This window comes from Prionailurus bengalensis, chromosome A3 (genome assembly GCF_016509475.1).
Source record: "Prionailurus bengalensis isolate Pbe53 chromosome A3, Fcat_Pben_1.1_paternal_pri, whole genome shotgun sequence".
In the NCBI taxonomy this organism is placed as follows: domain Eukaryota; kingdom Metazoa; phylum Chordata; class Mammalia; order Carnivora; family Felidae; genus Prionailurus; species Prionailurus bengalensis.
In genome coordinates this window covers 87,902,043-87,917,015 of record NC_057354.1, presented here as the reverse complement: position 1 = coordinate 87,917,015, position 14,973 = coordinate 87,902,043, and the positions used below count along the sequence as shown (strand labels likewise).

The 14,973-nt window shown below is 49.7% G+C and overlaps 1 protein-coding gene across 1 annotated transcript in view; it reads right to left on the bottom strand.

The window, feature by feature from the left end:
* Window positions 1-1,989: 1,989 nt before the first annotated feature.
* Window positions 1,990-14,973, bottom strand: part of VAX2 (ventral anterior homeobox 2) — a 28,400-nt gene continuing 15,416 nt past the window's right edge. The window contains exons 2-3 of the mRNA XM_043603617.1: window positions 11,568-11,755; window positions 1,990-2,668 (exon numbers count right to left, since the gene is read on the bottom strand). Coding sequence (XP_043459552.1) covers window positions 2,222-2,668; window positions 11,568-11,755 — 635 coding nt within the window. The 3' untranslated portion in view covers window positions 1,990-2,221. The remainder of the gene's footprint in view (window positions 2,669-11,567; window positions 11,756-14,973) is intronic.

The window sequence follows — 14,973 nt, the reverse complement described above, 5'->3', positions numbered from 1 at the left end:
ATAGAGGATCATTCTTGTGCCAACTTCAGTGCCACCTCCTACAGGAAGCCTTCTTAGCACTCCTGATTCACCACATATGTGGTGTCTTTCCTTTGTCATGTCCTTTTGGAGAATTCTCTCTTGTCACTGCTGCTAGGCTCTGAGCCCCCAAAGAACTGAGTTTGTCTCCTGCATCAGACTTGGGTTTCTTTAACCCTTTCTCTCTCACAGTATCCAGAACTCCCAGGGAAGCAGGGCAGGTCTCTCTCCGTCTGGGCAGAGGACTCTGTCTTACCTCTTTATATTTCACCTGTATGGTCTCATGGGGCAGGTCTGTCCTGACATTTTTCAGCCCAGAACAGAAAGTACAAATGGAGGAACCCTCTTTGTGTGAGTGGCTAAAGGAGTTGTGTGTGGCACAGGTCTGCTGGACAAGGCAATGTAGACACTAGGGGCTGGCTGAACCCAAGATCTGCCCTGGTCACCCCATGTTTTATTCCAGACTCAGGATGTCCTGGCATTTCTAAGCACCTCCCCAAACTATACTGCCAATGCAGAGGGAAGGGAGGAACACAGTTGTCTGGGGATCCCTGTCTGGGTGACTAAGGACAGCCAATCTGAAACCAAACGTGTTTCCAAGAGCAGACTGGAACAGACTGTGCCCGTCTTTTTTGCCGAATGGAGTTGAAATGTCACCTCTGGCCTCTGATTTGAGGACCCATTTCTGGTCCCTGGGCCCTGTCTCACGATTTCCATTCTTTCAAAGAAGTCTCGTGGGTCAGGGGTGACTATGAAGGGGAGAGCTTTGTGGTAATAGGCAGTGCTACATCTTGATCGCAGTGACGGTTCCACAGATCTTACACAGGGGCCAAAATGACAGGGAACTACACACACACACACACACACTCACACACACACAGTGCCAATGTCAATTTCCTGGTTTTGATATTGCACTTTGGTTATGGAAGATGTAACCATTGGGGGAAACTGGGTGGAGGGTACAAGGAATTCTCTAAAGTATCTTTGTAACCTCCCGTAAATCCACGGTCACTGCAAAGCAAAAAGTTAAATACAAGTGTCTTACTTGAGGGAAAAAAACCACATTTTTTTTTTAAAAAGTGCTTTGTGTTGTGGGGATTGTGATGAGCATGCCCTCTTAGGCATGTGGGATCTTGCCTGGATTTACCTCTTATATCCATTCTCTGGCTCTCTTCTAGATCCTGATCTCACCTTTCATTGTCTACCCTCCTTTTTTTTTTTTTAATGTTTATTTATTTCTGAGACAGAGAGAGACAGAGCATGAGTGGGGGAGGGACAGAGAGAGAGGGAGACACAGAATCAGAAGCAGGCTCCAGGCTCTGAGCCATCAGCACAGAGCCCGACTCGGGGCTCGAACTCACAAACCGTGAGATCATGACGTGAGCTGAAGCCGGTCGCTCAACCGACTGAGCCACCCAGGCGCCCCCCCCCCTTTTTTTTTTAATTTACTTAGAGAGAGAGAGAGAGAGAGAGAGAGAGAGAGAATGCAAGCAAGCCCAGGGAGGGGCAGAGAGAAGGGGAGAGAGAGAATCCCAGGCAGGTTCCATGCTGTTGGGGTAGGGGGAGGGTACCCAGTGTGGGGCTGGACCTCTTGAACCATGAGATCATGACCTGGGCCCAAACCAAGAGTTGCTTAACAGCCTGGCCTAACCAACTGAGCCACCCAGGCACCTGTCATTTTCTACCCTCTTGAAGAATTTGACATTTCTACCTTTCAAATATTTTTATGTTTCGAAGAGGAGCTTGCAAAGAGCAATGCTTAACCAGCAGAAGCGTCCATGTGGCTATCATGGGCTTTGCAATGCCCAGGCAGAAGCTCTAACTGGGAGTAGGAGCGTGGTACCCCATCCCCCGTAACTGTGAACATGGCTCCAGTTTTTGCTCCCTCCCATTAGAGGTCTCCTGGCTCAGCCCATTTTCCTTCTGGGATCGAGGGGCAGTGGTGGTGCTGTGGAGACTCTGTTTCCCTTCTTGTCATTGTTTTCCTTTTATTTCAGTGAGAGGCACACACACGCACACTGCACTCGCACACACAAGCTGCGGGACCAAGGCCTTCTGGGCAACAGTTTCTGAGTTGAAAGGCAGGTGGGGCCAGATGTGAGGCTGCCCGCCTCTCTGGGAGCCTGCTCAGGGCAGTCCATGGGGCAGGGGAGGCAGGGGTGGTGCCGTGCTTGGGGACTCGGTGTGGCAGGGAGGTGGAGGCTTAAATGTTGGCTTTCTTGTCACCGCCGCTGCCGCTGGGGCTGCCCACTCTCCGTTCTAGCCTGCTGTAGGGTGCGAAGGCCGAGGAGCCCAGTTCATAGCAGGCAGACAGGTCCAGGAGTGGGGCAGTGGAAAAGCAGAGGGCCGGTGGAGGGGGTGGCAGGGGCGGGGACGCCGACGCTGAGGTCAGTGGGTTGAGGCATGGGGAGGAGTTCCTGGGGTCACCCAGTGAGGTGCCCCTGTGGCCGGCAGGCAGGCCCAGTGGGCCAGGGGTCAGCGCCAGGAGGCCGGGGGCCCTAGGCACAGACAGCAGCCGGCCCTGCTCCAGCAGCCGCAGGATGTTGGATGTGGCAAAGGCCTCGGAGGCCGAGGAGGACGCCCGCTTCTCCAGGTCTCTGCTCTGGTCTTTCTTCTGCTTGGTGCGGCGGTTCTGGAACCAGACCTTCACCTTGGGTGGAGGACAGGGAGGGGTGTCGGGAAGGGAGAGGGGACAAGCAAAGCAAAGTGGGGTCAGGTGGGAGGAGAAAAGAAGAGGAAGGGTGTGGAGGGCAAGGGGACAGAGAGTGGGGGGAGTAAGGGTGGAGTGAAAGGGGGAAGAAGAGTATTCAGAGTGTCATTAAGGTCTCTCCACACCAGCCTGCTCTGGGTGAACCAGTAAGGGACCCTCGCCCTCTAGTGCCTGCTGCCTGCTGGGTGCTGCTCTAGACCCGGGGAATCAGCAGTGACGAGAGTGGAGGGAATCCTTGATGTGGAGGGGACGGCACAGACAGGGAGGCGGATGGTGCACAGGAAATGAAAACAAACAGCCGTGACTGTCAGGTGGCTCTGAGTGCTTTGAACAGCATCTCTCAAATTATTTGTGCCGAGGAACCACTTTTTAAAGTTTTCCAGTCTGTTGTGGACAAATGTTTTTGTCAAATACAATGAAAATGGATTACACTTACTTCCATCTCTGCACTTAACCTGTCCTAGACAGATAAGAGTTTGCTGGGGACAGAACGGGGTGCACAGCAGCCCAAGAACCACCCTTTGAGAGGCACTGGTTTGGAAAAAGGCTGCAGGATAAAGAGGGGAGTGGCCGGGGAGGGGACTAGCTTATTAATGCGTGGTAAACATAGCCTCTCTGAAGAGGTGACATTTGAAGGAAATAGCAGTAAGGGAAGGCCAAGGGACAGGCAGCCAAATATGGTTGAAGGAAGTGTTTGGAAAGGAGAAAACCCTCTATGTTTGTCACTCCCGGAACTCAATTGCTCCTCCCACCAGATCCTTGGGAAAGTGGCTCTGCGTGTGGTTGCATTCCCTCCCCTGCTGGGAAGCCCCCCTGGCTTCTCTGCCCCAGTGAGCAGCCACCCTTTTAGGACCTAGGCACCACCCCACGAACTCCCCAGCCTCAGTTTCTCATCTCAAAAATGGGGACAAAAATACCTGGGCTGTCGCAGGGATCAGATAAGGAAGTCCAGGTAGAGGGCCTCACGTGGTGCCTGGCCCACCCTGAATTGGAGTCATCATTTATTGCTCCCTTCTCTGTTCACAGCTCTGAACTAGTGGGAGAGGACAGGCCCAGAAGTCATGATTCCTGTCCTGGGGAAGCTGAGGGTCCAGTGGGATGGTGGCATTAACCCACTCCCAGCAACAAAGGGAGTGGCAGTAATAAGGAGTGTGACCAATAAGGAATGACAAAGCTTTTGCAAAGTGTCTTGTCCTTCTGCAGCTCCAGGGGTACAAGATAGGGTGGATGTGGCTGGCTCTGGGAGGAGGAGGCTCCTGGAGAGGAAGTGAGGCAGGGGCTGGGATTTGGCAGGCCTATGTCTTGGGCCCTTATGGGCTACATTGGGGCTTGTCAATCTGGGCTGCATTTTAAAATTATCTGGAGTCATGTTTTTCAAAATCCCAATGCCCATGCCACATGCCTACTCACTAAATCTCTAGGGGGAGGGGCCTATGTATCCTTTTTTTTTTTTTTTTTTAAGTTCTGTGTGTGATTCTAATCTGTGAACGGTGATAGAAGGTGCCAGAACTGCAAGGGTTGGGGAGAGGCACCCTGCCTGTCTACCTCCTACCATGAGTCCCATAGTCCCTAAGGGGCTGATTCATAAGGCTCACCAAACAAGGGACAAACTAAGTGAGAGACGGGCTCAGAGCCTCTGGGCTCATCCCTCCTCTCCTCCAGGAAGCTTTCAGTTCCACCACAGGGGTCACCCTCTCTCAGGGTTAAATCTGGGTACAGGTCCTTCAAGGCCCAGTTCATCTGCATGCTGGGTAGGCCGGGGTGCTATCCAGAAGCACACTTTCGGAGGCTTTGGCCTCCGCTTGTCTTCTTGGTGCCCTTCTGTGGTCTTCCTGTGGGCTGCATCTTGCCTCCTCCCTCTCCTGGTTCCTCTGGAACTCAGTATTGGGACTTGGCAGTTTGTCCTCAGCCTGGATCCTGGGAGCCTGGCCTTAAAAAAGTCCCTCATGCCAGCAGAATGAGGGGAGTCCTGGGGCCAGCCTCCCACCTTTCCTTCCTCTACTGCCACATCTTCTTTTCTTGTTTCCTGCTCTGACTGTGGTCATTCATACAACACATGAACAGCAAGCATCCAATAGGTGTAGGCATTGCCAGGTGCTGAAAAAACAGGAATACCTAAAACTCTATGGGTCTCAGACACCAGTAGTGGGGGAAATGGACAGGTCAGTAAGTGTTACAAGACAGTAAGTGTTTTGGTAGAAGTAGCAAACAAGATAGTGGCAAAGATCCTGAGGTCAAACCCGGAGTCAATTATGGTTCTCTCATTAATTAGTTGGAATGGCATGGGGCAAGTTCCTTAAGCTTTCTGTACCTCAGTTTCCTTATCTGTAAAATGGGGATTATAATCATGCCTCCTCATAGGTTTGTTGTAATCACTCAGTGAGCTATAATCATGGATTTAGCAAAGTGCCTGGAGACACTGAAGTCTTTTAAGCAATGTGGTTAATGTGGTCAATCTAGTTTGAGGTTATACCGAGGTTAATATAGAGGTTGTCAGGTCTTTCCTAGAAACTCTGACTGGAGCCTGGGGGCTGAGCATGGAATCTAAGCTGGAATCTGTATTTTAATGAGAACCCCAGGGGTCCTACATATAAGTGGTCTGCAGGCCATACTTTGAGAAACACTGCTTTAATTAAGCACCACATGTTTTCCTTGAAACAAAGCAGGGTGATAAAGTATAAAAACAAGGAGAACTAGACTAAGTGGGACTATCCTTGTTCTCAGATATGGAGAAGAGCACATGCCACTCTGGGGTGGGGGGTGGGAGTTATTCTGGCGTGTCCAAGAACTAGATCCCTCTGAGACCCCTTCCTTGCACTCTAGAGCCTCCCTGTAATGCACAGCCTGGGGGTCTGGGCAAGGCCAGGCCCAGAGATCAGTTGCATTCTGCCTAGGTCCCTGTCCGTATATCCGAAGGACACTTCAGCCTGCAGAACTTTGTAAGTGGTGGGAAGGGAAGGCTTCATGGTTCTGCGCACCAGGTCCAATAAGGGGGGTTCTCATTAAAAGTGCAGACAACTTGAGGCACCTGGGTGGCTCCGGTTAAGCATCTGACTCTTGATTTCAGCTCGGGTCATGGTCTCACTGTTTGTGAGTTCGAGCCCCGCATGGAGCTCTGCACTGACAGTGTGGGGCCTACTTGGGATTCTCTCTCTCTCTCATTCTCTCTCTCTCTCTCTCTCTCTCTCTCTCTCTCTGTATGCCCCTCCCCCACTCTCTCACTCTGTCTCTACCACCCCCTCTCTCTCAAAATAAAAATAAGCATTAAAAAAATAATAAAAATGCAGACAACTTAACTGGGCACATAGTGGTTAAGGAAGAGATCTGGAGTGAGAACGGGTCCTGAGTAAGTCCTCATTTTCTCTGTCTGGATTAGGACCCTCTTGATGTCCAGGAAGGGGGTAAAGATGCTGGTTGGCAGGAGGAAGAGAAGTGGACACAGAGAGGGAGGCAATCACTTGGAGAGCAGTTGGGGGCATATTCAGGAGAGCACTAGGGGGAGAGCTGCATGTGATGTTGTAGTCCTGGGATCCAACATGGTCTTCAGCTTTCGGTCGGTCCCTAGGAGGCCTGGCTACACCGTGGTCCCTGTTCTTGGACTTACACAAGATTGTGCCTCCTGTTCTATCCCTTAGGAGTCCCTCTATTATTTGAGCACACTTGAAGGAATCTCTTACCTTTCCCACAAAAGAGGCCTGACCAAGACTCCTAGGTAAAATCAGAGAAACACCAGCCCCCAGAGAAATATCTGACATACCTTCCTGACATCTCCACTTGGATCTCAAACTGAACTGATGCAAAACAAAACTCCAGATTCCTCTCCCACCTTCCTGCTCCTCCCCAGCTTTCTCAACCTGTTACATGGCATCACTGACCGCTTCTCACCATTCACCAGTTCGAGCCCAAACCATTTCTCTTTCCCTTGCCCTGTGCACGTAAGTCATGATGAACGAGTCCTAACAGTTCTATCTCCAAGTTAGATGACATCTCAGATCAGTTCACTTCTCTCCTCCACCATCACTCAGAGCTCAAGACAACACGGCAGTGGCCCCCACCTCATCCACTCATTCACCATTCTCCAGATGGTGACCAGAGTGAGCTCTGTAAAATGCTGGTCCTCTCATAGCACTCTCTCTTCAACACCTCATCATGGCCTCCAAACACTATATGCTCTGCCGCCTACCTTCCCTATTACGCTTCGACTCCAGCCACGCTGGCCTTCAGACACTTCCAGAATATTCTATGCTAGTTCCCACCTCCAGGTCTTCACAGTTGTTACCCTGTGTCTTGACTCCTCTTCTGGCGCTTGTCCTGGCTGTCTCTTCCCTGTCATTCACACCTCAGCCCACTGTCATTCATCTCCTTTCCTGATGACCCCAGTCAAAGATTCCCAGTCTCTATCATATCACATTTTATCTGCCTCATAGTACTCATCACTCTTTTGAATGCTATTTGTCAGGGCACCTGGGTGACTCAGTTGGTTAAGCGTCTGACTTTGTCTCAGGTCATGATCTCACAGCTTGTGAGTTCAAGCCCCTCGTCAGGCTCTGTGCTGACACTTCAGACCTGGAGCCTACTTCAGATTCTGTGTCTCCCTCTCTGTCTGCCCCTCCCCACGCACACTCTGTCTCTCTCTCTCAAAAAAGAAGAATAAACATTAAAATAAATAAATGCTATTTGTCTTTCTCATGCAGAATGGAAGCTGCCTGAGGCTAGGTGCCTGATCTATTTTGTTCTCTGATATATCCCCAGTGCCTAGAACAGTATCTAGTATATAGTAGGTATGCAGTAATATTTTTGAACAAACGTATGGGTGAATATATGGAGAATTCCACAGAATTCTAGCTATATAACCAAGGGCAAGGTAATAAACCTTCTGAGTTTCCTGAAATGGGGATAATATTACCCATAAAGCCAGCTTTTAATAGATTAATCTGGTGAGCTAATGAATGTGCCTGCTTTATTTTTTTTTTTTTTATATTTTATTTTTAAGTAATCTCTGTGCCCAACATGGGGCTCGAACTCACAATCCCGAGATCATGAGTCACGTGTTCCACCCACTGAGCCAGCCAGGTGCCCCAAATGTTCCTGCTTTAAATTTTCAGCATGTTATTTAATTTCTTTGTGCCTCAGTTTCCCTTTCTTTAACACAGAAATAATAAAGGCCTATTCTGGTATTTTTAAAATATTTAATTAATTTTGAGAAGGAGAGACAGAGTACAATTTCGGGAGGGGTATAGAGAGAAGGAGAGAGAGAGAGAGAGAGAGAGAGAGAGAGAGAGAGAGAGAGAGAATCCCAAGCAGGCTCCACTCTGTCAGTGCACAAAACCTGATGCAAGGCCCAATCCCATGAACTGTGAGATCATGACCTGAGCAGAAATCAAGAAAGAGGCTCAGCTGGCTGAGTCACCCAGGTGTCCCGCATTCTGTTATTTAAAAAGTGTACATATTCGGGGCACCTGGGTGACTCAGCTGGTTAAGTGTCCCACTCTTGATCTTAGCTCAGGTCTTGAACTCAGCTCAGGTCTTGATCTCAGGGTGATGAATTCAAACTGTGTGTTGGGATCTGTATTGGGTGTGAAGCCTACTTAAAAAAAAATTAAAACATGTACATATTTGACTTCTGTTCCTCATTCTTGATACAGAGCCCCTAAAGCCCTTGGAATTTCCTGAGTGACAGGAGTGCCCTTTGTCATTCATAATAAGCCCCTTTAAAGTACACCTGAGTTTATGCTAACAAGGTGACTCAGGGTGGACCTTATATAGTTCAGGATGTGCACTGGTTCCAAAAAGACCACTTCTGTGATTAGAGGTTTGTAACCCCCACCCTGGCTCCCCAGGGAGGTGAGAGGGGCTGGGTTATAAATAATCAAGAACAGTGAGATTCAGAGAGCTTCTGGGTTGAACACAAGGAAGTTCTGGGGGGTGGCACATCCATAAAATGTATAGAAGCTCCTTGAATACCTGCACCCCAACATCTTGCTGTATGCATCTCTCCAATTAGCTATTTCTCTCCCCCCCCAAAAAAATTTGGCTATTTCTAAGTTGTATCCTTTTTTTTTTAAGTTTATTCCTTTATTTTGAGAGAGCAGGGGGAGGGGCAGAGGGAGAGGGAGAGAGAGAGAATCTCAAGCAGGCTCCACACCACCAGCTAAGAGCTTCGTGCAGGGCTCAGATTCACAAACTGCAAAATCATGACCCAAGTCAAAAGCGAGAGTTGGATGCTTAACCAACTGAGCCACCCAGGTGCCCCCCTGAGTTGTATCCTTTACAATAAATGAGTAAAAGAAAGTAAAGTGTTTTCCTGAGTTCTGTGAGTCATTCCAACAAATTGACAAGCCCGAGGAGGAAGATGAGGGAACCCCCAATGTTTCAGCTGGCCAGTCGGAAGTACAGGTGGCCCAGGGACACGCAACTGGCATCTGATGTGGGACTGTCCTGTGAGACTGAGCTGTAACCTATAGTGTCTGTGCTAACTCCAGGAGCCAGTGTCAGAATTGAATTGAATAGTTTGAGTACCAGTTGGTGATTGAGAAAGGGGGACTTGGTTGCTGTTGGTGTTAGAAAACACCACACAGGGGCGCCTGGGTGGCTCAGTCGGTTGGGCGGCCGACTTCGGCTCAGGTCATGATCTCGCGGTCCGTGAGTTCGAGCCCCGCGTCGGGCTCTGTGCTGACCGCTCAGAGCCTGGAGCCTGTTTCAGGTTCTGTGTCTCCCTCTCTCTGACCCTCCCCCATTCATGCTCTGTCTCTCTCTGTCTCAAAAAATAAATAAATAAATGTTAAGAAAAAAAATTTAAAGAACACTAAAGACTGAAAGGTGTTCTTCTTTAAAAAAAAAAAGAGAAAAAAGAAAAAAAGAAAACACCACACATTTGGTGTCAGAAGTGCTGTCTGGAGAAAACCTCACTCCCATCCCATAAGATTGTGGTGAGAGGAATAAATGAGTTAGGACACGTCAAGCCCTTGGAGCAGGGGAAGGTCTCAACAAAAGTTTCCTGTACCATATGTTACCTGTAAGACCCCAGGGACGGGGGGAAAAAGAAAGGGGAGTGGTAAGCAAGTCAGTAAGTTGAGGATTCACTGAGGGCTCACTGTTTGCTCAGCTGTGTTCTGAGCTCCCCATGGAGGCCTGAAGAGGAGATGTGGCTTTCAGACACATTCTTGTTCTTGGGAAGTGTGTGCTAGTTGGTGCCCACCACGTACACACACACACACACACACACACACACACACACACTTTACCAAGACATGTGGAAGGGTCTCTTGGGATGAAGGCAAGAAGTCTTCCTGGAAGAGGAGGGGCTTGGCCCTGACCACCAAGGGCAGATAAATGTCGGGCGTATAGGGGGCAGGGCAGGGGAAAGATGAGGACAGGGAAGGAGCTGCTGGCCTGGGCATCTGAGGTGCCTTTGGAGAGCAAAGTTTCAGGGTAGAGTGTGCTGGCAAAACTAGGCTAGGCAGAGGGCAGATAGGACGAGAGGGGCAGGTATTGAGGGGTGACTCTATGCCTGATGTCCCCCCAGGAGCTCTGGCCGGGCCCAGCCACCGCAGCCCTCTCTCTGGCAGAGCCTGGCTTTCCAGCCTCCTGACTGAGTGTCGCTGGAGGGAGGGCCCCCGCTGCCCCAGGCCATCTGCTGTGTTGTTTGGGGCTCTGCCGGACAACAGGTCCAGGTGGAGACGGCCTGGGCCTGCAGGACAGCAGCCGGTCCTGACTGAATTGCAGTGGGGGTGCCAAGGGAAGCACGGCAGCAGGCACAGCAGGGACCCCTGCATATCCCACCACAGCCTTCTCCAGGAAGCGCACCCTTCCAGACTGTCTGCCTGCTCACTCTCTCCTTCCTCGCCTCTACCCTGTGTAAGTCCTATTTTGGTCATGTCTGTAATACATCTATCCATGAGCTCCCTCATATATGAGGCTAAACTACCAGAGCTGTTGCTTGACTAAGGGTCTCGAGTCATTCTTTATAAGCCCCAGGATGGTTGCCAGTTTACGGGTGGCATAAAGATGCCAGACTGCTTGTCCAATCCTAGCTCTGGAGCGTATTCTTTGTATGACCTTGGGCATAACCTCTCCTTCTCTGTAAAATGGGATAATACAGGCAGCTACATCATCGGGTTGTTGGGAGGCATTGGTGAGTTACCGCAGGCAGAGCACTTAGAGCCCTGCCTCCGCACCGTGAGTACTAGGTATTATTAGTATTATTGTTATCATTATGTGTCTCTGTTACCAGCTTGAAATGCCTCCATTCGCGCAGAGGGGGTGCTCACTTTACAAAAGCTTTTCCTTTGGGTTAAGCTTATTATTGTTAAAATGCGAAGGCGTTCCTGAGTAAAGGGGGTGTTCAGACTCCTTCTCTCCAGCAAGAGCTTCTGAGGCACAGTGGGATGCCGGGCATGTACGGAGGATGGGGAGAAGCCCAGGAGGGGGAAATGAGAAGTCCCCTATCCAATTTTGGATCATTTCTTCTCTTCCCTGGAACCTTTGCTCCCAGCAAGCCAACCCCTCACCGTCCTTTCCTGCAGGGTCCCTCACGCACCAACAGCCCCGAGTAACTCCCTGCATCCTGGATGCCCCTCCTTCCTATTTCTCTGGCCTTTTCCCATGTTCCATCCAAAGTGCCTGACGTATCTGGAAGGCCCCCTGTTGGCATATGCCAGCTCTCTCTTGTCAGCGCTATATTCATTGCTCTGGTTTGCCTATAACTCCAAGCCTTTCCCTAATGTGTGTCTGAACTCCTCAAAAGCTGGGTCTCCCTGCAGCAGCCCATAGGCCTCACACCCCACGAAGTTCCCAGGCTGTAGGGCAGGGGTGGAGTGGCCTGGCCCTGCACTCTTACCTGGGTCTCGGAGAGGTTCAGCTGGCGGGCCAGCTCGGTGCGCTCTCGGCCCACCACATACTGGCAGCGCTGGAACTCCATTTCCAGGCGGTACAGCTGCTCAGCCGTGAAGGATGTGCGGGTCCGCTTGGGCCGGTCCAGGTCCAAACCCTTAGGCAGGACAATCTCCCGGATGGTCCCTTTGGCATCTGCAGGGGCCATGACAAGAGGCAGGTTAGTTCACTAATTAAGGATATAGGCCACCAACAGTCATATTAACAGGAGGCAGTGTGATCTAACAGGGAGCTTGTTGAGCCGGGGCCCGGCTCTGTGACCTCTGACAAGTTGCTTACCCTCTCTGGACCTAGCTTCTTTAATCATCCAACGCAGTATATCGTGTCTATTGGGTATATGTGTGTGAATGGGCCTTGTTACAAATTTCAAGTCTACCACCGTAGCGTGGGCAGAAAGAATTCACTCTGACCCAGCCAGGATTCTGTTTCCTCAGTAGAATAAAAGAATAAATGGAAACAGATATACTAAGTCCTCAAGTCTAGAGGAAAGGACGGGCTAGAATTGGGTATGACCAGGCAGGTAAGGCTTACTGGAGGAGATGTCCTGAGCCAGGTCCTGTGCTGGGTGTGTATGCATGCATGAGCACCTGAGTCCCCAGACCCTCCTGGGTTCCATGAAGAGGCTAGCTGGTAAGGGGCGGAGGGCAGCCTGGGAAGCTGGGGTCCCCAGGAAGGAGTCCAAGGACCATTGCCACTACATCAAGCTGCTGGGGTGCCTTCTACAGAGGAGATTTCTGCCACTCCCCACGTACGTCGTCCTGAACAATAGGCCACCCCCCTGGATCCTAAAGCAATGCCATCCATGCACAGGGTCTCCAAAATTTTGGAGGCTACTTAAGACACATTGAAAACCATGCAGCCTACGTTCACCAGATACTTCCACTTAAAGAACTGAGAAATGGCAACAAAGTGTTCAGCAAAAGTAAAATATGATTTGGGGGAGGGTGGGCCGTATATATACATCAGCTTTAGCAATAGGGGCAGAGATGATAACATGTTTGAACCACACACTCGGATAGCTGGAAATCTAGTTATTAGTTATTTATGTCAAAAATTGGCACGTGGAAATATGCAGTCTCGTATTCTGTAGGACTTAGCAAACCATTCCCAGCACATGACACTGCTGACAATGAAGCTGAACTAACAGTAGTTTACCATTAGGGAGAAAGATGAGTGTCGGCAGAAAACCCACCAGCTCAAGGCAGCCCTGATCAACCAACGCAGGCACTGCTGATCAAGCACAGGTGACAGAGCAACCCTCCACAGTTGGGGGAGTTTTAACCCTCCCCCGGGGGTCACACATTCTGCCGTGTGGCCAGAAGTGAGTGGCCTGGCTGCTCGTGTTTCAGTCAGAACGAAAGCTGACACCTGGGCCGTGTTTGCTTGAGGCCAGGCACGGTTTTGAGGACTTGAAACTTCCCAATGTTCTCAGTGAAGCTGGAACTATTATTAGTCCCATTTTACAGAGAGGGAAATGGAGGAACACATTTTAAATAACCTCCCCGAGGTCACACTGACAGTGTTCCATAAGGTCTAGAAACAACCTTATTTACCTTTACGAATACCCTCTTTTAGCAATGTTTAATGATTCAATGGATAGGTTATAATGAAGAGACCTTTGGTCATGGGTAAAAAAATGGAATCTTCTGGATGGGTTCATCAAGTGCCCTGGAAGACATAGGAAAGGACCTGCATTTGGAATGTTGCTGTCTGCCAGGAGGCTCCTGTGAGCCTCACCACTATAGATTCTACTTTTAGAATCCCTGCTTTAGAGAATGAGTCTAACATCTCTCCCTCCAAATCCTCCACCATATGATTTATGAGAGTGGTTCTTCCTGGCTCCTGCCCCGGCCAGCTAACATTTACTCCTCCACGGTATGTGTTAGCTCCTCCTGCCTTGCAAGTCCTGCCCCTGATCTCAGAGGTTCTCAAGAACCTTTGTGCTCAGTCAACCCTGGGAAGAAGATGTGTCTGGGTCAGGGGATGCGGTCACTCTCAGAGGTGGCCCTCCACCCCACACTGGGCAGAGCACATCAGATGGACATGGGCCCAGCTCTTGGAGTGGAGGTGGAAACCCCACAGGCCTTTTGGGACAACTCAAACTTTCCCTCTTTGGTACTTTCTACATTCTGAAAAGGTGGGGTAATATTTGCGGCCCCATCAACTGGGTCCCCTTTGCTCACATCCTATTATTTCCAACTGTGGGACCAGTCTCAGAACTTCCCTCACAAAACCCAAATGACTCCATACCCAAAGGCACTGATTTATTAGAAGTGTTTTGGGGGGGTGTGGACTGGAGGAGGGGTGGTGGGTGTTGTATGTGGTGCTGGAAGCTTTACATCCTCTTCCCAGAGAGCCTCCTGGAGCCCACCTAGAGCTCTAAGCCTGTGTTCCAGACCACTGAGGTCAAATCATAGATGTCCCTCGCCCTTTCTTCTTTGTGGAAGAGCTAACACAAGCATTCCTGCCTCAGGGAACAGCCAAGGTTAGCTCTTCCTCTCAGGGTCAAAGAAGGCAGGTATCATATAAGAAAGGCAACTTGCCCGCCAGATATCAAAACGTGCCATAAAAATGAGCATATGAAAAGATATTCAACATCACCAGCCATTAGGGAAAGGCGAATTAAAACCACAAGAGACACATATTAGGATAGCTAAAAGAGGGGCGCCTGGGTGGCTCAGTCGGTTAAGCGTCCGACTTCAGCTCAGGTCACGATCTCACGGTCCGTGAGTTTGAGCCCCGCGTCGGGCTCTGGGCTGATGGCTCAGAGCCTGGAGCCTGCTTCTGATTCTGTGTCTCCCTCTCTCTCTCTTCCCCTCCCCTGTTCATGCTCTGTCTCAAAAATAAATAAACGTTAAAAAAAATTAAAAAAAAAAAAGGATAGCTAAAAGAAATAATACTGAGGGTGTCAAAGGCTGGTGAGGATACAGAGAAAGTAGAACTTTCTACACTGCTGGTGGGAATGTAAATGGTGCAGTCACTCTGGAAAATGACCTGGTAGTTTCTCAAAGAGTTAAACATACACTTACCATAAAACCCAGTGACCACACTCGTGGGCATTTATCCAAGAGAAACAAAATCTTAGGTTCACATCAAAACCTATACATGAATGCTCATAGCTGCTTTATTTATTTATAATCGTCCCTAAATGGAAACAAGCCAAATGTTCAATAGGTGAATGGTTAAGCAAACTGGGGTACAGTTATACTATGGGCTATGACTCAGCAATAAAAAGGAATGACTATTGACAGACGTGACAATTTGGGTGAATCTCCAGGGAATTCTACTGAGTGGAGAAAACCAAAGTCAGTTCTCAAGATTATGTACTGCATGGGTCCATTTATAGAACACTA